Consider the following 25,553-nt stretch of genomic DNA (forward strand, 5'->3'; position numbering starts at 1 on the left):
CTATGTTTCCTTTTCCCTTCTCTGTCTTTGAATTTTCTCCCACAAAATATCCTGGAAAAGACCTCCCCCCTTCCCTAACTACCAAACTCTATAGTAGTTCACATCCTCCGTGTCCATCAGAACTCAGTACCCAACTCACTCGTATCAGAAGGCCTTCCTGGTTAGACAGAAATGATGGGTGGCTATTATGGTATTTGTTAAGCACTTACTATGTGTCAAGCACTATTCTAAGCACTGGGGTAGATCTACAAGTTAATCAGGACAGACACAGGCCTTATCCCACATAGGGCTCATAGTCTGAGAAGGAAGGAGAACAGTTACTGAATTCCCATTTTACAGTTGAAAACACTGAAGTCCAGGGAAAGTTAAGTGTCTTGCTCAAGATCACACAACAGGCAAGCGACAGAGCTGGGATTACAAGCCAAGTCCTCTGACTCCTAGACACATGCTCTTTTCATTAGGCCAAGCTGCTCATCTGGTTCACAACCAGTGCTCATTCTCCCACGGTGAGGTCAGTGTGCCTGTGCCTTTCCACAGTACAAGAGAGCTAGAATTTCCCTTCTCCCTCTACCCCAAACTTGACGATGATGGAAAATGTGAGTGCATTTAGGAGGGGTGGGGAGGAAGGGAGTCTTGGCCAAAAGCCAGAGATTTGTACCAGAAAAATCCATAGCCAGATACCTGGAATTCCTTTTTTTTTTTTTAGTGCCAAGATCTATCCCACTTTATGAATTTTCAGTAGGTTTGAGTGCGGTATTTTCATATGTGTATATATTTTTGCATGTCTTAGACATTTTTACAAGAAGGAATGCCTACCTCTGCCCGGTGTGATGATTTGGCAGCATTGAAAAGTAAGGGCTGTCTTCCAGAGGATATAGAAAATCCCCGAGGTTCCAAAAACATACGAAAAAATAAAAATGTGACCAACCGCAGCAAAGGAACTGCAGAGAAGCTCCAACCAGAAGATATTACCCAAATCCAGCCCCAGCAATTAGTATTAAAACTGCGATCAGGTATGGAAAAATCTTGACTCCAAAAGGGTCTGCTTTACTATTCCAGTTCTGCAGTTTGAGTATTGTGCAGGCCATTTGCTGCTTCATCAGGGATAAACAGCTTTGAATACATTTTCTGAATGAAATCTATCACTTATTACTGTGTAGTGTTCAAGGCCAGTAGAGTCATTTTAAAGTAGGAGTGGTAGCAGAAGTAAAAGTATTTATTGGGCACCTATTGGGTGTGATGTATTAAGTGCTTAGGAAGGTATGCAGAAGCTGTGCCATACCAACAAGGAGCGTACACTCTAATAGGGAAGTAGACATACAAATATTCACAAATATGGTAATCAGAATAAATGATCTGTCTCTACAGTTGATAGTATTCATTTACGGTAGTGCTGAAGGAGAGTTAAAATAAATACGTAAGTGATGGAGGTGACTGGGTTGATGTGGTGTACTGGGAGTGAACCCAGAAGCTAATTCAATTTCATATCTACGTCAGTGCACTTCCTCCTTCCTGGAATTCCCTCTCCCTTCTTATCCAAAAGACCACTCTTCTCCCCTCAAAGCCCTTACTAAAGCTACATTTCCTACAGGAGGCCTTCCCAGACTAATCTCTCATAGCCCCATCCTGTTTTCCCTCCTTAACTGTGTCACCTAGTCACTTAAGCCACTACTCCCTAAGCACTTTGATGTCTCCTCCACTTAGTTGTAAACTCCTTAAGAGCAGGAATTGTGTCTACTTACTTTATGCCTTTTCCATTTTTATTAAAAATTTTAGCATTTCAGTCCATTAAAAGAAATGATATTGATTGAGCTCCTGCTGGGTACAGAGCACAGTAGTAAGTGCTTGAAAGAATTCATTGGAAACAAAAGACACACTCCATGCCCTCCAAAAAGCTTATAGCAATCAGTCAATGGTATTTATTGAGCACTTAGTGTGTGTAGAGTACTGTACTAACCTATTGGAAGAGTACAGTATAACAGATTCAGTCGAATGTCAGTCGAGCAGTGATGGTTCCCACCCCCCGGCCCCCTCTCTGATCTTCTGGCGGGCGGGATGAGGGTTTAGCGAAGGGGTTTGGAGGTACATCGCCTTGATTCTACTTCTTGTGATGAAGTTGTCTTGTTTTTGTCCATCTGTCTCCCCCGATTAGACTGTGAGCCCGTCAATGGGCAGGGATTGTCTCTATCTGTTGCTGAATTGTACATTCCAAGCGCTTAGTACAGTGCTCTGCACATAGTAAGCACTCAATAAATACTATTGAATGAATGAATTCAGTCCCTGCCCACATCAAGCTTATAGTAGAATATTAGACATGGTATACTTATGAAATTTTTCTTGTTTGTTCACTTTGATTAATTTTTAGTAAATTCATTTAATCTCCTATTTGGAATTTAGGGGAACCACAGACATTTGCATTAAAATTCAAGCGAGCTGAAGACTATCCTATTGATCTTTACTACCTTATGGATCTTTCATACTCCATGAAAGATGATTTAGAGAACGTGAAAAGCCTTGGGACAGATCTAATGTATGAAATGAAGAGGATCACTTCAGATTTCCGAATTGGTAAGAGGCAGATTTATGTTTGGGGTTGGCTTGATTGATCTTACTCATTTCTTTTTTGACTCAGAAGAGGATGAATCTCTTTTTTTCCAGGAATACATAGACATTCTCTCCCCGCCCCCCCCCCCCCCCCAGCCCCAGAGGGATAAAGAGAAGTCTAGTCACACTCTCTACAGTCCTCCCTGAGTGGGTTTGCATGTGACCCTTGTGTTCCCTAGGACTACAAGCCCCTCTGCACCCCAATGGGTACTTGGCTGCATCTAGCTCTGCCTCAAAATGATACAGAGGGCAACTGGAGTTTGAGGTGGGCTAGGGATAGGGTTTATGTTTCTGTAAAGGATTACCTGGGGAAAGCAAAAGTTTTTAAGTTGCCACTTTGATCTCTCATTAAGAGATATATCTTAAGGTAGCTATTGCCAGAGTCGTGAGCATACTTGGCAGTCTTTTTCAATCTGTTCCAAAAAGCAAGTAGGGATTGGGAATGAGGATGATGTTAGTTGGATATGTGCATGAACTGGAAGATGTAAAGAGGTTAGGAATGGGATTGTTGAGAAGCAGAAGGAAGGAGTTTAGATGAAGGTCTCCAGGGGACTGGAATAGGACTGCTTCAAAAAGAAAGTGTTAGGGCGAAATGGAATCTGGGTATGTTTTAGGGGCAGGTGTGTTTTTGTGGTGGTAGATTTTTGAGCCTGTGAAAAGTGGACCATGAAATCCATATTTTGCCCATTGTGTAGTCATATAAGCCCATATTTTGACTTTGCCTGGGAAGGCAGTAGGTTAAAAAGGAAGATTTTCAAAAGGGCATATAGATTGAATGGGATGGTAGTTAACAGCATATTCTAGCAGCTAAATTTGTTTTAAACTGACAGAAAAGATAATGTTTTTCTTTAGGTTTTGGTTCCTTTGTGGAAAAAACTGTGATGCCGTATATCAGTACAACTCCAGCTAAACTCAGGAACCCTTGCACTGGTGATCAGAACTGCACTAGTCCATTCAGCTACAAAAATGTGCTCAATCTTACAGACAAGGGAGAAGTGTTTAATGAGCTTGTAGGTAAACAACATATCTCTGGAAATCTGGATTCTCCTGAAGGTGGATTTGATGCCATCATGCAGGTTGCAGTTTGTGGAGTAAGTACTCATTTGCTGCTGCTGGTTATTCTTTGTGTTTCATTTCAGACAAGAAATCTGACCCCTGTTCTGCTGAAACAAGTGAATATTCAGTTCCCATTTCTCTTTTCCAGGCTACTATGTCTATAGAGTGTTTGAAGACCCCTCAGATGGAAAGTGTTTTGTACATAATGGGCTCTCATAATGTCATCCTTTGTTCAGCGTAAAAGTGTCTTATTTATTCAAGGCCTACTGGCCTGTCAACTAGCCTGGAGTTTGATTGGAGAAGCCCAGCCAATAATCCCCTTGCTTGATTCTGTTGCTGATCTTAGACCTCTCCTTCCCAGTACTGCTCTTCCCTGATATGTATGGAGAGATTGGAATCCTAACCCAGGAAATAAGTTTGTTTTTTCCCCATACTTTAATGTTAGGGATCAAGTCCTATCCAAGAGAATACATTGGTGAACTTCAAAATCCATCTACCTATTCAGATAGGAAACATTTATAAACTAAGTTCTCTTTTTAGTTGCCTTTGTGTATTTTCTGAGACTGTTGGGCAAATTGTTATAAAAAATATCTGGTATTTTAAGATTAAAGGTCACTTTTTTATTTCCAAGTCACTAATTGGCTGGAGAAATGTTACACGGCTACTGGTTTTTTCCACGGATGCTGGGTTTCACTTTGCTGGAGACGGTAAACTTGGTGGAATTGTTTTACCAAATGATGGACGGTGTCACCTGGAAAATAATGTGTACACCATGAGCCATTACTATGTAAGTACAGACACCACTCCATCTCTTCTGCTGCTTTCCTTATTCACCACCGTTCATTTTTCCTTGTCTATTACATTGTTAATTAAAACCTTTTTTTTCCTTTTCCCATATTTTTTGGCTCATTCTTGGCATAATTCACCATATATCAGCTCCTCAGGTCCTGACTCTGAGTCCTTTACTCATACCTTTCACCTATTTTCAATATCTACTCAAGTTCCTTTTTCATGTTCCATGTCCTCATAGCTCAGCATATTTTAGATTCCTGTCTTTACACATCTATAAAAGGAACATGACTGTTATTATTGGCTTACTGTTAAATATGCGGGGTAATTTCAAGAAATTAGTTGATGGTCCTGGTTCATCAGGTACTTGCAGTTTAAATGGGGTGGTAAGACACATAGAACAAACAAACATAATGTAAAAATCAGTGAATACAAGTGAAAATTCAGTAATAAAAATATCAGTAGTAAAAATTCCATTTGAACACTACTTGGTGGTAGGGTGAAGGAGAAGCAGCCTTCAAGAATCTCACTTCCCTTGGTCACATAGTCCTTGTGGAAGCTGCCTCAACATCAAAATTCCCAAAATGGGGAAACAGGATTCTGCCTTCCTCAGCCTCCTGCAGAAGGGTGATATGTGGCTCCTGCACTGTCTGGTAGGAGGGCACACTCTACCATCACCTGTTCCGAACTGGATTTAAAGTTAACTCCTTTGAAACTTCGGGAAAATGTTTCTCTTTTCCTGTCTCTCACCCATTTTCACCCATTTTCATTTGAGGCGGAACACCCAAGGCAGAGTTTTAATATCTTTGTTTCAGAAATCAGCAGCCTGAATCAAGAGGGAATAGATTGGATATATATTTAAGTTATAGATGAGACACAGAACATGATCTTCATAGTGTTTTGGTTCCACTTGCTCTTTCGCACAATACTTTCTTCCTGTGTTTCTCAAAGACGGGTACCTACAAATCACAATAAAGCTTAATGTTTTCTCAGTGGAACAGAAAGAGCTCTGTAGTATGGCTGTGTTCTGATCAGTCCCCACAGTGGCATAGAGCTCCCAGGGTACACACTTTCTACCGTTTAACACCATACAGACCTCAGGGGCCTCCAGGGAGCTCTAATTGGCCGGGCCAGTGGAACATCCTAGAAGCCTTAGCTAGGGGGCTGAGTAGCCCCAGCACAATCCCTGGCAGGCGCTGGGGCTCGGCAAAGCCAGCTCAAGAGAACCACTGTCAGCTGAAGGTTTCTGAGTGATTTAGAATTTCAACAGGTTTAAAAAGAAAAATCGAACCGGTCCAGTTTCACTGGGATGCCCTGAGGTTAATCAGAAGTCTTGGGAGACTCTAGGATGGCCACTCTGGACTGGTGTAGCCCAGACCTGGCCCAGGAGTCAGGTAGGGTGGGGGCGAGCAGCCACTACAGCCCAGCAGCCCAGGAGAATAACTGCAGGGAGAAGGGGACAGAACCACTTTACTGATCTCATGGTGCTGAATGATATTCCACCTAGGAAACGAAAATGGGTCTCTTCATAGAGTGGCGTAGGTAAGTGTATCATTCTGTTTTCCTTTTTAAATCTGTTGTAATTCTTAGCAAAGCCTTATGAAAATTCTTAGGCTTTCCATTTGGGAATAAGATAATTTAGTCAATAATGGGTGTTGTATCTAAAATACATGTTCAGGTTTATTTCAAACATACTTTATTGTGCCAACGCCTAGGTGAAGTCCTAATTTTGAAAGAAAAGAAAATCATAAAATAACCTTTTTCAGTGACAGTTTGATAGACCTTAATTCCTAAAGGTTTACAAGTTGCATGATCTTTTATCATATTTAATCAATTTCCAGTGTGTCATTATTTTCTGCAGCTTGACTGAAAACCCTTTTTATGGCTTATGGCTTAAATCACTTATTTGCTGCTTATCACTATTTATTTTCACAGGACTATCCCTCAATTGCTCATCTTGTGCAGAAACTCAGTGAAAATAATATTCAGACAATTTTTGCAGTTACAGAAGAATTTCAGGCTGTTTACAAGGTAAAAAATAAAGAATGCTGTCTCTGAGACCAAAAACAACCAATTTCTGAATGTTGTTTAATCTTCAAAAGTGAAAAATGAAAATCGTTTTAATCACAATGTGTGAAAATTCCATCAGTCATTCTGGGGGGGGAATTGAGGTGTTTCGAAATCACTTTTTGTAGCATCCCATCTGTCTCATTTAGATGGACCCCAAATTGGTTGGCCAGTTTCCATTCATTTGTTTCACTTACATTAGAATATTCATTTAAAAATGTTTAATGTGATGTATTCTTTAAATTTTTTTCTGATTTTAATTTCCGTCTTTAAAAATTTAAAGGAATTGAAAAATTTGATCCCGAAGTCAGCTGTAGGAACCCTGTCGGCAAATTCCAGCAATGTGATTCAGTTGATCATTGATGCATACAATGTAAGTACATTTTAAGTAGAGTTGTATTTAACTTTGATCCCTTTAATAAAATGTTGCTTCTTCTCTCTGTCTATGTATGCTTATCTGAGTGCCTGGATGCCATTAGGTAAAAAGTTGGAGTTGGAATAACCCTAATACTACACATAGCAAAAATAAAACTGCATGTTTTGTTCAAAAGATGCAAAGACCTGTTTCAGACACTTTTTCATTGTTCCCCTCACTGCAAATCAGATGTTGGAAATTAAAGCTTCTATCCACCTCCCAGTTCTCCTATTCTCCCCCCAAATATCCTTCTCCTTGGTTACGGACATGGGTCAATCACTTAGTTGGCTCCAGTAAAGGAAGCAGTAGGAAAGGGAGAAGCTTCTTTTATATCCTGCCAACTTAGCCCTGTTGCTGGCCTCAAGGAATATGCCTTTTCCTGCCTTTTACCCAAATCTACTGGGCATTTGATGGTCATATCCCAAAGATCTACTGTGCATTTTGTCTGCTTGAGCCTGTTGTGCCCTTGGTAGGCAGGGGCGTGGAGTGGGCAGGAAATTGTATTATGATAGGGAGAGGTATATTCTCCTTTCTAGGACTTTGTTCCATGGTCTAGTTCAGAAAAGTGTACTCAGCAAATATTTACTAATGGTGATGCTTGATTGTCAAAGTCACAGAACATTGAAAGAGAAATCTTCTTTATTGCCAGTCCTTAAAGTGAATGGTTTTTTTCTGTTATCTTGCTTAAAAAAATATAATTCAATTACATTTGCCTGTTCTGGGTATTTCCAAATATTTCATCATAAAGTGCTGTGTACATAGTTAAGTGCTCAGATTCCATTGATTGATTGATTGATTCAATTAGTCAGTGCTTGAAAAGTCTTCCACAGAAGCCCATTTAATTTAATACTCTGATCCATTTATTTCAAACCAGAATTTAATATTTTATGCAATATTTAATTACTTTTAATTTTAGTCCCTATCTTCAGAAGTCATTTTGGAAAACAGCAAATTGCCTGAAGGAGTAACAATAAATTACAAATCTTACTGTAAAAACGGAGTAAATGGTACAGGAGAAAATGGGAGAAAATGTTCTAACATTTCAATTGGAGATGAGGTATGTATTATATTTATTATAATACATAATGTGATATATGATTCATTACAATATGTTCAGGCTGCTGCACTGAAAATAAATAATATTTTTATAATTAAGAGCATTTAACCTTACAAATCTAACTTCTGAAAGACTACTTTTGGATCCATTGTTTTAGGTTAAAACCATTTCAATTTCCGGTATTATAATTTGTCTTTTTTCTTCACTTCCTCTCCAGGTTCAGTTTGAAATTAGCGTAACTGCAAACAAATGTCCTAAAAAGGGGCAAAATGAAACTATCAAAATTAAGCCTCTGGGTTTCACTGAAGAAGTAGAAATAAATCTTCAGTTCATCTGTGAGTGTGAATGCCAGAATGAGGGTATCCCTGAGAGCTCCAAGTGTCATGGTGGAAATGGAACATTCGAATGTGGAGCTTGCAGGTAAGACAGCGATTGGAAAAACTGGCTTAGAACATGCAAGGAGCTGTATTTTTGCCTTTATCCAATTTGCATTGAAAGTCTTCCGGATTCAAAATGGAATAATTCGCAAAAAGAAATGTTAGTTCTGCTGCCCTGCAGCAGTTAAAGGGGCTGTTGGGTTTTTTTGGTTGTTTTTTGTTTTTGATTTCTTTCCTGGCCCCCTCACTGTCTTTAAAATGCATCACATTTTTTTAAATTATGAAAAAGAAACTGAAGATGAAATGTGACTTGTAAGATTTTAAAATGTAGTTGGAAGTTTACTCGGGCAACAACAGCATCAAGTTTGTTTAGGGTTTTGTTTTTTATGGTTTTTTTTAATTTTGTTTTCAAACAGATGCTTTTCCAGTAAAAAAGTCAACCCAATCTTCAGTTTAAATACACTCATGTCATTTCCTCTTTAGACACTGGTGCTAGTGTTGTAATTTTGATATTACATATTGGCCTCAAATGAACTTTAATGAAAGCACTGTTGGTTTTTTTCAGTCATACTTTTGCTAAATGTTTACTTTGTGCCAGCCACTGTACCAAGCACTGGGGTAGATACAAGATGAATGGGTTCGACACCATCCCTGTCTCACATAGGGCTCACACAAAGCCGTAACCCACCTGTGGCAGATGAGGTAACTGAGGCACAGAGAAGTGAAAGTGATTTGCCCAAGGTTACACAGCAGATAAGTGGCAGATGTGGGGTTAGAACCCAGGTCGTCTGACTCCCAGGCCCATACTCTTTCCACTAGACCACGCTGCTCCTGTGTTGGGCAGGGACTGTTGGGGAAAAAGAAAAAAAAATAGGGCCTGTTTGCAAACCAGAGGGCATCCTATCACAAACGCATTCATAATAATGTTGGTATTTGTTAAGCGCTTACTATGTGCCGAGCACTGTTCTAAGCGCTGGATTCATAGTTTTGCATCATTAATTTTTTCATTTCCAGGTAAATATCCCTGAATTCAAAGATACTTCTTTTTGAAACTATTCATCTACAAAAAAAAAACCTGGTCAGTTTACAAAAAGGTTCCCCTTCCCACAGTTTCCAATATCGTTATAATGATGCAGCCGATATCAGTGAGCATAAGTAACTGGACACGTACATCACGTCTCAAGGCTATATTTTTAATCTTTATTTAAATTCCTGCCTGCACCCGGATTTCTTTCAGACCCTGGGCCGGCGTGCCATGCTAATTTGCATGGCTGCTATATATATAGAGTGTCCTAGGTGTTTGAAGAAGCTGCTACTGACACTGTTATTTCCTGTGCCATATTTTCCATTATCAGCAGGACTTCTGCATGACTTGTTCTTAGTAGCTAGTAGTTTTGCACTGCTTTACTTTCAAATGGCTGAATATTTTGGAATATATTCCTTCTCTTTCTAGGTGCAACGAGGGACGTGTTGGTAGACACTGTGAGTGCAGCACAGATGAAGTAAACAGTGAAGACATGGATGCTTACTGTAGAAAGGAAAATAGTTCAGAAATCTGTAGTAACAATGGAGAGTGTGTATGTGGACAGTGTGTGTGTAGGAAGAGGGATAACACAAACGAAGTCTATTCCGGCAAATTCTGTGAATGTGACAATTTCAACTGTGATCGATCCAATGGCTTGATTTGTGGAGGTGAGGAGGGGTTCATAATTTGATATCTTAACTTTACCCAGTTTGAGAGCATGAGATGTGGAACGCCAGGTGTCTAAGGAACTCAAACTTGGTAAATCTCGAATTAGGTCACTAGCTCGAGTCTTGTCTTCTCATCATCAGAATTATTGTCTTTTAGTCTGGGTTTGACAAAAGCGAGTGACGTAACCACCCACTAGTCCTCTTAAGGAAGTGTCTTTTTGCAGTGTGGCAAACCCTAGGCACTGGCTTTTGCCTTCACGTCACAGGACACTTCAGTAGGTGCCTCCATTTTCCTGTCCTGATAATCAAAGGGTCGGCCGGCAGGTTGTCTATGTGTGGGTAGAGGTAAGTCCAGTCTGGAAGAGAGAAGAGGTCTCTTCATCCCCTCTGGTGGCATTGATTTAATTAGATGTAAAAGAGCCTGCAGGGACTGTTCCTCCCTCAGCCTCTGCTGCCTGTTCCAGAGCACTCTGTACTGTGGAAGCAACCTTAATCAAAAATCCTCATCCCCACACTGGTCTGCAGGAACCATATCAAAACCATAGGAGCTAGGAAAGGTCTGAAAATTTTTCCCCTTATAAACCAGCCCCCTTTCCCACCTCCCCCACCCAACTCCTTTATTTTATCTTAGAATTTTAAAAAGAGTGATACTGCGACAGTGTGCTGCTGATGGTACTGTGAATTAAAACCTTGTTTAACTTGTAGGAAATGGGGTCTGTAAATGTCGTGTGTGTGAGTGTAACCCCAAGGGCCAGTTACATGGGGTAATGTGTGGGTGTCTAGAGCAGGGAAGCTTTCAATGTCAGCATGTGGCCTTGTTCAGAGTGCATTAAGCTTGAAAAGCTACAGGAGGTGAGAAATGGCTATAGCAGAAGATAACTTTTTCTTTCCCTCCTACTCTTCATAGCTCTTGCTCCAAGTCCTCTTTTTTCTGTTCCTTCCCTTCTTCTAACCTTCTTTCTCCATTTCCCCTCCTTCTCCTTTCCTTTTTATCTCATTTTCTTGTCATTTTAGACACCTGACCATATAGACTTAGCCACCAATGGTTTCAGAGGATCAATGAGAAGTCAGACCCATGATTTTAAACTTATTTTCCTGAATGCCCAATCAAAATCTGGAGATTCTCTTAGCAGAGGCGGTATCAAAAACACTGAACCTGGATATGAAATAAAGGCACCACCACTTTTTCTGGTGCCAGGGCAGGTAATAGCTTTAGAGGCCTAAACTAAACTTCTCATAGTACTCTAAAGACATTACTTTTTCTGCAAGTCGAGAAGGGCGGCCTAAGGATTCTGTGTTCGGTTTTTAGGAAAAGCAGATGTGAGTGTCCAGGTGGAGAATAATCATCTCCCAATGCATTGTCTGCTGGTATGTGTGTGGCGCTGTTGGACATCTCTTAAAGCTAATTGAAAAAACCATGAACCTAAGAAAAGAAACTGAAAATTTTTCCCCTTATAAACCAGCCCCCTTTCCCACCTCCCCCACCCAACTCCTTTATTTTATCTTAGAATTTTAAAAAGAGTGATACTGCGACAGTGTGCTGCTGATGGTACTGTGAATTAAAACCTTGTTTAACTTGTAGGAAATGGGGTCTGTAAATGTCGTGTGTGTGAGTGTAACCCCAACTTCACTGGCAGCGCATGTGATTGTTCACTGGATACCTCTTCGTGTTTGGCATCAAACGGACAGATCTGCAATGGCCGCGGGATCTGTGAGTGCGGCTCCTGCAAATGCACGGATCCCAAATTCCAAGGGCCGACCTGTGAGATGTGTCAGACCTGCCTGGGAGTCTGCGCCGAACACAAGTAAGTGTGGGCGGCTCAGTCACATGTCTTTGGACAGATGGGTGTTGGAGGTTTAGAGGTAAAAGTACCAGTACAACATTGATCACCCAGAAGCATATCTTAAATAACCAGCTTTTGTTCCCAAGGCAGATGACCCTCCCCAGTCTGTAGCTCGCCCCGTCTTCAAAGCCGTCCCGAGTCATAGCCCAGTGCCCACCCTTAACACGAGCCCAGAACTTACATGTATATTTTTTCACATTCAGTCATTGGTACTGCTGCCCCCTTGGGTGGTGTGCTTCCTTGTGCTTTCACAAAATAATTTTTATCAGTAAATTATAAACAGGGCATGCGAGGTTTGCTAGGGTTGCATTATCTCAAGTGCTTACTTAGTTCAGCACAATAAGGAGTTGGATATGGATGGATAGAAGTGTTAACTTTTTGACTCAAGTTAATACAAGATGATTTCCTAAACTAACTGATCCCCCAAGTCCTGTAAAACAGAGTTGAGGCCCTCCCACCTGGTTAGCGGGAACTGAAAGGCCCTTCACTTTTCTAGCTCCCCTCCGTCTCTCAACCTCATTAACCTCAATAATTGGACTTCCCTTGTCATTTATGTTCCGTTTTCTTCAATTACTTCTCACGTTATTGAATTGCATTGTAACAGAGAATGCGTACAGTGCCGAGCCTTCGATAAAGGAGAGAAGAAAGACACTTGCGTGCAAGAATGTAGTCATTTCAACATGACCCTGGTTGAGAATCGGGACAAGTTACCCCAGCCTGGTCAGGTTGATCCTCTCTCGCACTGTAAAGAGAAAGACGCCGATGACTGCTGGTTCTATTTTACGTATTCTGTCAATGGAAACAACGAAGCCATTGTTCATGTGGTGGAGACCCCAGGTATGAACTTCCTGCCGGCAGACGTCCTCCCTCCAGCATCTATTCTATGCCTCATTCATTTCTCTGTAGAAGTGACAGTCTGCAATGTTTGGGGACCAAGGTTTTAGAATTGTGGTAAATAGTAGATTGCAGACTTCCTTCCTGTTAAAATCAGGGCTGGCCCCAGCAGGGAGAAAAGTAGGATTGTTCTGAGGAGCAAAGAAAGACAGCAGTGCTCTCACTGGCTGAGAGCCTGCTGAAGCAGCTGTGGGTGTGGACTGGCCTCGTAGGGGCCTGGGCCAGGGATTGGCACTAGAGACAGTAGCCAAGTTTGTGCTGGCCTATTTTGAAAGCAAAGCCAGAGCAGGAAGAAAAAGCAGGAGCAAGGCAGAGCCAAGACCCCAAAAAGTATGGACTGTGAATTGTGCATTTGCAGTTGTGATCCTATTTTGTATCCAGGAAAAGTTCCCAGCCACATACCTTAATGTCTTCAAGTAATTTATAGCTTCAGATAGGTCTCATTACAGAAAGAATGAACAGAAAATGAAAAGTTTAAAGTGGGTCTTGATCTATCAGGGGCCAAAACATGAGTTAGCTATATGCAGTTTAACACCAGTAATTACTCAAGGAAATTTCTGCAGCTTCCTACAGTACATTTGTCATCTTGGTTATTTTGTAATCATTTTATTTTCATAGTATTCTATTTGAGCTTCATTTCAGTGGGAGTTTAATTGCTAAATTGTTTGTGCTAAGTGAATTGCTTAATGTATGAAACACTAAAAAACCAGAACAGATTCTAACAGCATCTTTGTGAAGAAGGAAAGACAGCTCCCAAAGGTTAGAAAAATGAAGAGCTGGGAGTTTAAAATGAATTCAGTGGGAACATGGTATTTACATCTTAGTTCTTATTCGAGATACCCATATTTCCCCAGATGAAACATGTAGAAGTGGTTTATATTTGGTGTGATTTATGAAGGGGTTCATGTCTAGCCATTATTTGAGGGTTATTTCCTTGCCATGTACACAGTCATGGTTCCCTGAACCTAGCAAATTCATTTAAAAGCTATGAAGTCAGTGAATAATCCAGCTTTTTTTTTAACACAAAAATAGTACTCTCCTTATTTGCAGCACTGCTGGGTTTTAACACCACCTAACCTCTTCCCATTAAGCCACTAAGCAGAATTTTCCATTGCAGAGAGTCTTTACACTTTCATGCTGCTGCCATCTTTTCATAGTTGGATTCTACAACAATGCCCATCGAACACTGCCTCCTGATCATCTATATATTTGGTTATTTAAAGTTTAAAACCGTAGATATTTCATCACTTCCTCTAAAAATTAGAAAACCTGTTCCTTAAAGAACAAAGGTAAAAGATTCTAGCATAAATCACAAGTGTCGAACTGTGCCCCTTTCCTATAGATCTGTTCCAAGAGACATTAGTGAAAACTGCCATTTCGGGACACTAACTAGACAATTTGCCCTTGATTACTGAGAGGGATTATCTGATGATACCCACAGCCATATCTCTGGATCTTGCTTATCAAGAACTTAAATGTTAACGTTCATATACATTTTTAAGTGAATATGCAAGTAATAATACCTGCCCACAGACTATGGATAAAAACAAAAGCTCTTACTTTGACCCTAAATGGACTGACTCAGTAATGTAGTGTTTTTTTGTTAAAAAGCCAATATAGCTGAAGGGTAAAATTTAAGTGAGAGGAAGCCAATTCTTCCTCCACACACTGAGCAGATCCTGAATTCGATTTAGGTCACTAAACAAATCAACGGTATTGATTGACTAAACAAACAAAAGGATTAAAGGGTAAGTATTGTGAGAGTAGTTTAAAATAATTGAGGTTATGTCAACTGAAGAAGAGACTGGATTCAGTGGCAGAACTGTTTTCAGGTATTTAAGGAATGTTATGAAGAGGATATTAACTAGTGTTCTCCAAGTGTTCAAAGGCCTAAATAAGGGAGGTGGAATTTTAGTTATAGAAGCAGAAAAACATTTTGACTCTTTAGGTCCTCTCCTACTTTAGGATTCTGCTGATAGGAAGTACTGATTAATGCCCTTACCATGTGGAATATTTTCCTTTTCCAGAATGCCCCACTGGCCCGGACATTATTCCAATTGTAGCTGGGGTGGTTGCAGGAATTGTTCTTATTGGCCTTGCTCTACTGCTGATTTGGAAGCTGTTGATGATTATACATGACAGAAGAGAATTTGCTAAATTTGAAAAAGAGAAGATGAATGCTAAGTGGGATACGGTAAGTCACATAATACAATTTGTTTGGAAAGTATGGTTTTAATTGCTAAGAAGCCCAAAATGCAAAGATGCTCTGGAAATTGCCCTGATCAAATCTTTAATAGATTAATTTCATTTTGGGTGAGTGGATAAGAGAAACAAAAATGGTAGTATTATAGCAGGATAGTTCTGTTGGAAGAATACCTGCAGGAGAAGCTATTTTTACATACAAATTTTAAATACATGGCATGAAAAGGTGAAAAGACAAATCATTGGGACAAGAAATTCTATTCTTCTGGCCCCTCTGTGTGACAGAGAGCAGCAAGGAGAAATTCCACTGCAAATTGGCCCCAGAGTCTCCTGAGGGGCCCAGACGAGAGAAACCTAAAGAAGCAGATGAAGGCTTTTAAAGACTCGGTGCAGCCCAGGTCTCAGGGTTATGCTCTAGTGAGCTTGGATGTTCCTCTACTAACTTATTTTACCCAGGGTTAGACTCAGTTCTGGAGCGGATCTGACCTCACGGGATGTCTCCACTAAAGCAAATACCCTAGCTCCACTCCAGTAGGGATCTGCAGAGTAAATGGCCACTGTGACCTAACAATGACAGTTTTAGCCAGGCTTGGTCAATTGCGCCCCTTTTCAATACGAGAAATGTGTAAAAGCTCCTTCTGACCTCATGGATAGCACAACTTTTCCCTTTGTCAGATTTAAGAATGTCTCATTTTCTTTTTGTTAAAGTCATTCGAAATGATCATTTCTTTTACTTCAGCAAGAAAATCCGATTTACAAGAGTCCTATTAATAAGTTCAAGAATCCAAACTATGGACGTAAAGCGGGTCTCTAAATCTCCGTTCGTATTTCCTTTTCAATTTCTCTTTTCTTTGCATGTCAGCTTTTAGTTTTTCACCTCACTGTGTGCTCCAGTCTTGTTTGATACTGCTGCTGCTTTTAATTTTGGCATTTTATATGAGCAGAGATTTAGAGTAAAGCACAGAAGTAATACAGCAACACATTAATCATTATTGTTGGTGCTGGCTGCAAGACAACTCTAAGCCTAGTTCTTGCTTGATGACTTCTGAGTTACTATATATCAGCCCTTGGAGAATAGTTCTATTCAGAATGATATTTGTAGTATGATTGGACAAGAACCCGTTTTAGGGGAGAGAATGTGTGTGAATGTATAAATTCCCAGCCTGTAAATATTTAATCAGCCAGGAACGCTTTTATCATCCTTTTCGGCACTGATTAATATTACAAGGATATAGCCTGAAGTGCACTATCACATTAAACTGAATTTTAAATTTATCTGATTAAAATCTTATTTGTAAGTCAATTGTCTCTTGGACCCAGCCTAATTTCCTCATGGCTCAAATCCCTACCTCCCACATTCTCTAAGGGGACTCCCATTCCTTTGAATCTGCCTTCAATTACTAATTTCCAGATGACCACCTTTCTTTGGTCAAACTTTGGAACGAGTTGTATCACTTAAATTGTTTGGTTGAGTGAAATTGCATTTGAATTTTATTTTTTTTTTAACCATTTTGGTAGCCCTTCAAGTGATCAAACACCCTCCCAGGAAAAAGAGTAGAGTGGAGCCCTGTTATCTGAACTTCATTTAAATTCATATCCACCCATACAAACTCAAAAGAGCTCTGGGCACATGAAAACTGTGCTAGGCGTCTATCTCCCCCAGAACTGGGAACCACTCTGCTGATTAAACATAGGCCAGTCTGCAAGGAAAGGGTATCTATCAGAAGCCCGCAGCTAGAAGGTAAACAAACCCAAGAAATAAGACTTCAGCAGAAATCTGCCTCAGGAACAGGAAGGCGCGCATGTGTGTGTGTGTGTATGTGTGTGTGTGTTGGACCTGGCAGTTGCTCTTTAGACAAAGGAGTTAATACAGCTTTAATAAGAGAAGGAAGAACTAAATCACTTGATACTTTCTGCACTGTGACGTTATTGTGAGTTCTCGATTGCCAGAACTCTCCCCAATCTTAACTGGCTTGTATACATGTCACTACTTTGCTTCGAGGCAAGGAAAATGTTTAAGAGGAATGTAGGAATTTTGCTTGATTTAAAGCTAAACAACTAAGTTGTTAGAAAAATTTTCATGTCAAATTGGACTTCTCTTTTATGGTATTTGTTAAGCACTTGCTATGTGCTAGGCACTGTTCTAAGTGCTGGATGTAGATACAAGGTACTCAGGTCAGTCATAGTCTTAATCCCCCTTTAACAGATCAGGTAACCGAGTCACAGAGAAGTTAAGTGACTTGCCCAAGGTCACACAGCAGACAAATGATGGAGCAGGGATTAGAACTCAGGTCCCTTCTGACTCCCAGGCCTGTGCTCTGTTCACTAGGTTATGTTGCTTCTTGTGGCAAAGGCATCTTTTCTTTTGGTAGTTTGGTAGTTATCTGTTAGATGGTGTTTTTAAGTGGCAGTTTCTCAAAGAATATAAAAATCAAACATTAATAGTAGAAACTGTTGGCAGTATGTCAAGCAAAATGAACTCTGCACTCTGTACTAATAGAAACAGCTGTCAAGCACATTGCAAATATGAGGCCGTATCATACCAGTTGAGCCAGCTACTCCTTGGCTGTTTAAGCACTTTTGGAGATGCATTAACTCCTTCAGGTCTTTGAGGTACCATTTAGTGCTGGAGCATATTTATTCCAGACTCCAGAACTGCAGGGCTCAAAGGATAATGAAATGTCAACAAATTCATTTGCTGGTCAAATTAAAGCCACCATCTGGAGAGTTCTGAAATACTTTTATATCTTTATGTAAATACTTCCAAAGAAGGACGTTCTAACTTCCCCATTGGTATCCATTTCCAATATTTATCAACTCTCGCTAAATGGTACCAACAGATTTGCAATAGCATTTTGGAGGAGTTACAAAGACTGTTAATGCCAGAATTCTTGGTTTAAGCCTAGTGTGACTTTTGCTCATTTGGGCAGGCATGTGATAGATTCCATTTCATTCTGTCTGCTAACCATGCATGTTAAACTTTTGAGTTCATCTGGAGTTTTCTGAAGTGAAGTATTTCTCAAAAGGTAAGGTCTTTCATTTGACCTTCCGTCATTTTATTTAAATAACCGTCAGTTAAATTAGTGTAAATCATTTAGCTACTACTAAGTTCTGATCCTTCTTTCTCCTTATATGTGAACTTGAAAAAAAAAATACCTTTATGTCCTTTGTGCACTTCTGATCAGAGCTTATACTTGAATGTTTTTCTTTTCTTTTTGATGCTTTGTTTCTTAATAAGCCATGTGAGTTCTGAGAATAGTCCATTGCAACGATCTATGCAGCGGAAGGTACTTTTTAGAACATTTCAAAAATTGCACAAATAAGCCGAGGAACCTAAAGCTTAACAATTTTTAAGTAATATTTGAAACAGTTAAGCGTGTGAAACTATTAGCTATTTTCTTATTTAAAAAGTCAGAATGTACTTGGAATTTTAAAACTAAAGGTTTCCAGCCCCCTCAGTTGGACTGGACTGGGGGAAGATCCAACCCCACTCCTTTGATTTGCAATTTTTTTGTTTCAAATTGTAAGCCTTACTTGGAGGGTAGGCGGGCATAAGTACAGCAATTGTATTTTTGAGCCTTTATTGAAGAATGCAAAATACTTATCTGTGTATGTTCTCTCAGTCAATCAGTGGCATGTGCAGAGTACTCCACTAAGCAATGGGGAAAGTCATTTTTTCACTGTTAAGTTGCTGAGAAGCAATAATATGCCCTCATTTTATGGGAGGGGGAAGTGGCCCAGAGAGATTATGGTTACTGAACTGTCCAGTTCCTGCAATACAGACAGATCTCCTGGCTGTGCATTGCTTATGTTCAAGGCAAAGCTTCACTAATTGGTTTCAATGCATTAAATAACCTATTCCCAGGGAGTTTTAGGAAGAAACAGCACCAAATTTTCTACCTTGTCTCATTAAATTGTGGTAAGAAATGGAAGCACTCATTAGAATTACTTAGGAAATGTTGACATTGAATCAACTTCAGAGAAAGTCATTAGTGTCAAGGAAAGATAATAAAAAATCTGTATTAAAAACAGATTTTGAGATGCAGATTTTTAATCCTGGCTTTGACATGTATCAACTGTGTGACCTTGGGCAAGTCACTTAACTTCACTGCACATGTTACCTCATCCATAAAATGGGGATTAAGACTGTGTCCAACCTGATTAACTTGTATCTACCCCAGTGCTGAGTTACAGTGCTTAACAGATGCTTAGTAAATTAGTAAATGCTTAACAAATACCATTTAAAAAAAAATCTAAAATCCATTTTGATATTGAGCCTTATGATCAGAATATACTGAGGCTTATCTGCCTGGCAGTATACCTCCATTGCCCACAAAAGAAAACAATCTTCATGCTAAGCCCCCAGCATACATTGGAATGATTCCTACAGACTTGGCTGAGTAAGAACCACGGGTGAGGGTAAAAAATAGTGGCAGTAATTCAAGTCTGTCAGTACTGCTTTTGTCTATAATAAACAGTGCCTGGGAAGATTGAAATGAACTCAGAAACTTACCCACAAAAGAGGCATTGAGGGGAAGAATTCTGCAAATGGATAAATGACAGATCTAGTGAAGAATCTGTGTAGTATTGTCTTTCTGCTAATAAAATTGATCTGAAATAAATCTATTTAAAGGCATTTACGAGCAACTCCTTAGGTCATCCACCAGTCAAAAAGACACTTACTACATCTGATGCTTTAAACCCTTACCTCTGGGTCTGCTTGTCGATTCTAGTCTCCAGCTCTCCCATCTACGTTTTCGGATTTTCCAAATACCTGTGTGGCTTTTGCTTTCCTCCAGGGGAGGAGTACCCCAGATACCCCAGCTTCAGATGGTTCTGTTTAAATGCCTAGTTTCAGGTCCCCGTATGTTTCACTGCTGCTTATATATAGGAGGAGCACTTAATCAATCTTGGTTTTACACTGGTTGCTGTCAAGTAAGAAATATATTTGTTGAGCCCTAACATGTAAACTTGGGTTTTCTATGATGGGAAGAGGTAGCATTTTGATCATTTAAAGCATTGCTGAATTAGAAGGTTTATACAGTCTTTGAAATTTAGTACTGAATTTTGATATGTAACACGTGAACTTTCTCAATGGACTACATACAGTAGTTGCTCAAAAAATACTTTTAGCCTCTGGTTCAGAATTTTTTCATTTAGTTTTTATACCTTCTCCAGCTTAATTATACATTTTTACATCTTATTAGGTGAAAGTATACAAACATGTTGGTACTGCTAATACTTTACCAGATAAAATCCTATGACTTTCCAGTAACCCTAATAAGTTTGTATTTTTTCTTTCTAGGGTGAAAATCCTATTTATAAGAGTGCAGTGACGACTGTGGTGAATCCTAAGTATGAGGGAAAATGAACACTGCTTGTGTTCACTTCACAACACTGTTTGCAGTTTTGTAGTCACAGTAAGATAGCTTTAGGGCAATACTGCAATGATTTTACTAACTCATTACATAGAGGTATTTCTTATGCAGGTTTGGAAAATGTACAAATGTATAATTTTTTGCAAATAAAAGTTATCAGTGCCAGGGGACTGACAGAAAACTTGAGATGAGATAGTTATCCTAGTCAGCTATGATTACATTGTGCCTTTTGGACCTTCTTCCTCCTAAATTGTTGAAATCCAGATCATCTATATGAAATGTAAGATACTGTTAAAATATATGAGGAAAATGGTTAACATAATCAGTATATTGAGGGCCTATCCATTAAGTATTATAATGGAGTCTTAGCTTGCAGATACATTAAAATCCAAAGTTCTATGCTGTTTTTTAGAATTGCTTTTAGGCTGATCTCTCACACATCAGACATATGATTGCATATTTGGGACACTGATTGGGTTCAGAAAATGGATAGGTTTGAGGGACGTCAAAAAAGTACTCAAAATGATCAGGGATTATGTGAAAGAATTAGGAGGTGAAAAATAGCTTTAAAACCTGTGTGCCACTTTTCCAAAGTTACTGTTGCTTTGTATCTTTTATGCCTTTTTTTTTTTGTAAATTCGAGCCCTGGCCTATAATACTGCAAGTAAGTTCTTGAGTAGCAACATTTACATAAAAGCCTTAATCCTTGTCATGCCTCCGTTAGGGTTTTTTGTTGTTGCTGGTTTGTTGGGTTTTTTTTTTTTTGGTTTTTATTTTTGTGGGGTTTTTTTTGGGGGGGGGGGTCCTCCCCTTGATTTAAAGCCTGGTGCTTTTGTGTCTCCATTTCTAATCTTTTACCGTATTTGATTGCAGTTTTTGTAATATTTTTATATTGGCACAACTTTTCTTTGCAGTGTTGGCTGTAAATTTGCCTTTTTTAGTAGAGAATTCATGAAGTTTTACTGTAGGCTTTTATGTCAATTAGAAGATCTCTTAGTTTTCAACAAGTGCCATAAGGGATCATTGTAAATTTTCTTTTGACCATTCAGATTATCTTCTGTTTATTCTAGTCACACTCTTTTTAAGTGCCTTTTTATTTTAACAGTTGTTCACTTTTTACAATGCTATTACTGAAGTTATTTATTAAATAAAAGTACCTAAAACACCAAAGTTGTGTCTCTTGTTTCTGCACTAATACTCTGTTTCTTTTCCAAAGAGCTCTGTATGGGATTTAAAGAGAAATGGACCCTGACAAGTTGAGGTAAGGAGAAAAAGCATCTGCTAGCTTAAAATAACAAACATAGGGAAACTGGCTCTCCCCTAAAATTATTTTTTCTCAACATTAAGACCAGCTCAGAACAGCTGGGCAAACTAATAGATAGATGATGATACCCGTTTGAGTTGTAGTTATTGCTTACTGTTACTGGATGCTGTAATGTACAGTTTTTCTGCCCCAGATCCTCAAATATTTTCTGTTAACAGAAATCATACCTCAGGCTGTGTGCTTTCATTACGCATTACGGCTACGGGGCTGTGGAAGAGGTAGGATCAGTTCTTCCACCAATGCAGCGCAGTGGTAAAAAAAAATGGCTCCCCAGCATCTATCCAGGCAAGTGTCCAAGTTTTCTTTAACATGGGGTTTTTGAACAGACACCGTTCTGCCTGGAGTTGATGGTCTAAAAGGCCAGCTGGCTATAAAATCTGGAAATTGCAGTGGTTACTGCCCTATGGATTCTTGCCTCCCTGGCAGCAGCGCCATTAGGAATATTTCATAAAATAATTTTTCTTTTATGAGATTAGATGCTTACCTGCCCTTTGTATTCAGGTCTGAAGTGGACTTCCTTTACAGCTCCTGCATTGACAGCTGGGGTAAATTTGAACATTGAGACAAAGGAGTGGAGCTTTACAAAATGTGATAGGGCACGCATGCATTTTTATTTTTAATTGGCACTTTGGTTCTCACTGCTTTAACTTGCCTCCGAGTTACTTAGTGTTTCAATAATGACTTATTTTTAACTGTAGTAATTGTTTCTGGTCTTGATTGGCAGAAACTCTTTCCAGCAAGATACAAGGGCATCTGAAAAAAGGAACAATTTGCTATGATTTTTCTTTGAATCCACCTAGAGCACTTATACCTACAAAATAACTGAACATGGTCAAATTATGCAGCTCTGTTGATGGAGTTATGGTGGCTATTATTAGGTTTGTATCTTGGCCTCTTACAGAGCAGTGCTTAGAGCCTGACTGAAGTTTGTGCAAATGCCAGCAACTCCCAAAATTCTTCTCTCTCAGCCACTTAAAGCAAGAACTATCCAAAATACAGCAGTAGTCTTCCTAGACCAGCTGGGCATTCATGATAAGATGACTATATTTACAAACTGTATATAACAGATTTAACTTGGTATTGTAGATGAGAATGAAAGATCACTGTAAGAATGATCACAGATTGAAATTTACTAGCCTTGTGAATTGGGGTGAGGGGACAAAAATATTTAACTTTAGAAAAGGCAATGGGGAGAGGCTCTAAACTTTAGGATAAAGCTGTAGGATGTACCCACAACCTGGTCTGTGTTACAGGTGGCAAAAAAAAGTGATGACACCTTTAAGAAAGGAAAACTCATCAAGCATAATTTGTCATGTTCTACATGAGATTAGGTAAGAATTTTTGAAGGACCTAGAGCTGCTATTCATCAGCAGTATTTACTGAGCATTTACTACATGCAGAGCACTATAGAGCAGAAGTAGCAGACATGTTCCCTGCCCATAATTAGCTTACAGTCTAAATAAAAAATTCCTCCAGTATTATCACGAAAATAGGGTGGTCCATATCCAAAATATTTTTTGTAGCTTAGAGGACAGCAGTGCTAGATGGCATCCATGGAAGCTGCACTGCAGCCCCCACAGAAAAATACAACAAATGTCACTGATGAATTTGGACTTACCGTGCAACTGTCCAACAAAATTTCCTCCCAGAAAAGTGAGAATGTAATAATAATGTTGGTATTTGTTAAGCGCTTACTATGTGCAGAGCACTGTTCTAAGCGCTGGGGTAGACACAGGGGAATCAGGTTGTCCCACGTGGGGCTCACAGTCTTAATCCCCATTTTACAGATGAGGGAACTGAGGCACAGAGAAGTTAAGTGACTTGCCCACAGTCACACAGCTGACAAGTGGCAGAGCTGGGATTCGAACTCATGAGCCCTGACTCCAAAGCCCGTGCTCTTTCCACTGAGCCACGCTGCTTCCTGTAGATAATGTAGATAATACAATGTTGACATGTTGTATCTCTTTTTATGGTACTTGTTAAGCACTTACTGTGTGTCAGGCACTGTTCTTTGGGCTGGGGTAAATACAAGTTTTTGGGGATGGACAGAGTCCCTCTCCCACATAAGGCTCTCCCTCTGAGGAGGAGGGAGAAGAGGTATTGAATCCCCATTTTTCAGTTGAGGAAACAGGCATAGAAAAGTAAGTGACTTGCCCAAGCCCATTCAGCAGACAACTGGCAGAGCTGGGATTAGAACCCCAGGCCTCTGACTTCCAGACCCGTGGCCCTTTTGCATTAGGCCACGTTGCTTCCTATTTTATGCTTTCCACAAAAATGATAGCAGTATATATGCAGGCATTAAACCTAGAAAAACATTTATGTTCAAAGTTCTTTACAATATTTTATAACAAGTTATTACAAAGAGAGCTATACCACAGCGAAAATAGTCCGTTTTCTCAGTCTGTGGTATATAATGACTTACTGTGTCCAACACACAATACAGTAAAGTTGGTAGACACAGCCCTGATCTCACAATCTAATAAACTGTTTACTTTCACTCACCTCTGTTTTCTGTGAAGTGGGCTGGAATCGACCATATAGACCCAACAGTTGAGAAGCATTATGGGTACCTGTGATCAAGAGCAATATTTTCTTTCTGGTATTAAAAGCAAATCCTATCTTTCTGACATTTTACTAACGTTAAGCTGTTAAACTATTTGAATTAGACTGAAATGTTTTGGGTTCTTTTTCATCTTAAAAAAAACACCTAGCAGGTAACAAGATAGCATTCACCACCACAGGAAGATATGGAAAGAGAAAGTAATGATATATTCAGTTAGGGTTTGAACACATTCATGGCAAAAGGTCAATAACTGGTTACTACAGGACAAAGTTGGGGGTGGGGGTGGTAAAGGAATATTGCTAGCACAATTAGATATCACTTAGGGAAACTGTCACTGTACTTTTTCATGCATCTTTTGTTCCCACTTAGCCACCGACCTGAGAGACAGTAGGGCATTGCTTATGTTCTTACTGGTTTTTTGGCTTTCCCCTGGTGGTCCAGATCATCAGGAGGGATAAAGGGTAGAGCAAAGCTGAGAGGAAGGGAGGCAAATGCAAGAACTTTGTTTATTGTGCCATAGGCACTTCTCCCTACTTTCCTCTCATGAGGGAATCTGCAATGGTGCAGACGCAAGACAAATGAATCGGTTCAAGGTGGTGATAGATTGAGTAGTTCTGCTCCTTAAAATGGGGATTGGCCATATCCTTTAGGTGGAAGACTGGAAAGAGATGAGAAACAGAAACAGAAGCATGACAAACCTCCTGTTAACTATGGACACCTTAGATTCTTTCTCCCTTAACTACTGTGACTCCCTGAAAACAATGTTCCTTCAGAGGAAAAAATACTGAGCGTCCTGTTCTCAATTTTATGGTTGTTGATTTTTGGGAGTGTTTCTGCTTAGGAAACCTCATTTAAAATCACTAAGCAGACCACTTCAAACTACATAGAGTCTGTCGGTCACTCTTGGAGAAAAAAGTCCTTATTGATAACTGGATTTGTTACCCTTTCAGTCACTACAAATATATAAATTGTCTCTAGAAAATGAAAGCAGAGAGACCACCTGAGTACAGGTGAAGCTAGGTTTGTTAACACCAAAAATGATACACTTACCTGCAGCAAAGATCCTTCTAGCGGGAGAAAGGGAATTTTTCACCAAATACTTAGTCTGGTTCGTGGTCAGTTGAAATGGCAGAAACTGTGTCCCCTTCACTGTTTACAAATGAAAAGTACAAATTCAAACAGAAAGAATTTAAATGCCTACTTATATAAGTGGAAAGAATCAAACATTTTTTTCAGTAAGTTTCAATTAATGTCAAAAGAATAATGGTATTTTGTTATATTGTACTCTCCC

General features: G+C 39.5%; 2 protein-coding genes across 12 annotated transcripts in view; one reads left to right on the forward strand and one right to left on the reverse strand.

The window, feature by feature from the left end:
- Window positions 1-21,545, forward strand: part of ITGB1 (integrin subunit beta 1) — a 43,725-nt gene extending 22,180 nt beyond the window's left edge. The window contains exons 4-17 of one of the 2 annotated variants that reach the window (XM_029077991.2): window positions 791-1,013; window positions 2,398-2,568; window positions 3,457-3,695; window positions 4,292-4,447; window positions 6,385-6,480; window positions 6,800-6,889; window positions 7,848-7,988; window positions 8,206-8,408; window positions 9,819-10,057; window positions 11,640-11,862; window positions 12,506-12,738; window positions 14,823-14,989; window positions 15,737-15,817; window positions 20,303-21,545. In XM_029077991.2, the coding sequence (XP_028933824.1) occupies window positions 791-1,013; window positions 2,398-2,568; window positions 3,457-3,695; window positions 4,292-4,447; window positions 6,385-6,480; window positions 6,800-6,889; window positions 7,848-7,988; window positions 8,206-8,408; window positions 9,819-10,057; window positions 11,640-11,862; window positions 12,506-12,738; window positions 14,823-14,989; window positions 15,737-15,811 (2,256 nt within the window). In that variant the 3' untranslated portion in view covers window positions 15,812-15,817; window positions 20,303-21,545. The remainder of the gene's footprint in view (window positions 1-790; window positions 1,014-2,397; window positions 2,569-3,456; window positions 3,696-4,291; window positions 4,448-6,384; window positions 6,481-6,799; window positions 6,890-7,847; window positions 7,989-8,205; window positions 8,409-9,818; window positions 10,058-11,639; window positions 11,863-12,505; window positions 12,739-14,822; window positions 14,990-15,736; window positions 15,818-20,302) is intronic. The other variant, XM_029077990.1, reaches the window with a different exon arrangement.
- Window positions 21,546-22,286: 741 nt separating this feature from the next.
- CCDC7 (coiled-coil domain containing 7) overlaps window positions 22,287-25,553 on the reverse strand; it is a 57,607-nt gene continuing 54,340 nt past the window's right edge. For 7 of the 10 annotated variants that reach the window (XM_039913893.1, XM_039913895.1, XM_039913894.1 and 4 more), the window contains 3 exons: window positions 25,313-25,411; window positions 24,202-24,269; window positions 22,287-22,452 (listed from right to left, as the gene is read on the reverse strand). In XM_039913893.1, the coding sequence (XP_039769827.1) occupies window positions 22,363-22,452; window positions 24,202-24,269; window positions 25,313-25,411 (257 nt within the window). In that variant the 3' untranslated portion in view covers window positions 22,287-22,362. Of the gene's footprint in view, window positions 22,453-24,201; window positions 24,270-24,639; window positions 24,921-25,312; window positions 25,412-25,553 lie in introns of those variants that run through there. The other 3 variants (XR_005660688.1, XR_005660689.1, XM_039913897.1) reach the window with 3 other exon arrangements.

Source organism: Ornithorhynchus anatinus, chromosome 13 (genome assembly GCF_004115215.2).
Source record: "Ornithorhynchus anatinus isolate Pmale09 chromosome 13, mOrnAna1.pri.v4, whole genome shotgun sequence".
Classification (NCBI taxonomy): Eukaryota; Metazoa; Chordata; class Mammalia; order Monotremata; family Ornithorhynchidae; genus Ornithorhynchus; species Ornithorhynchus anatinus.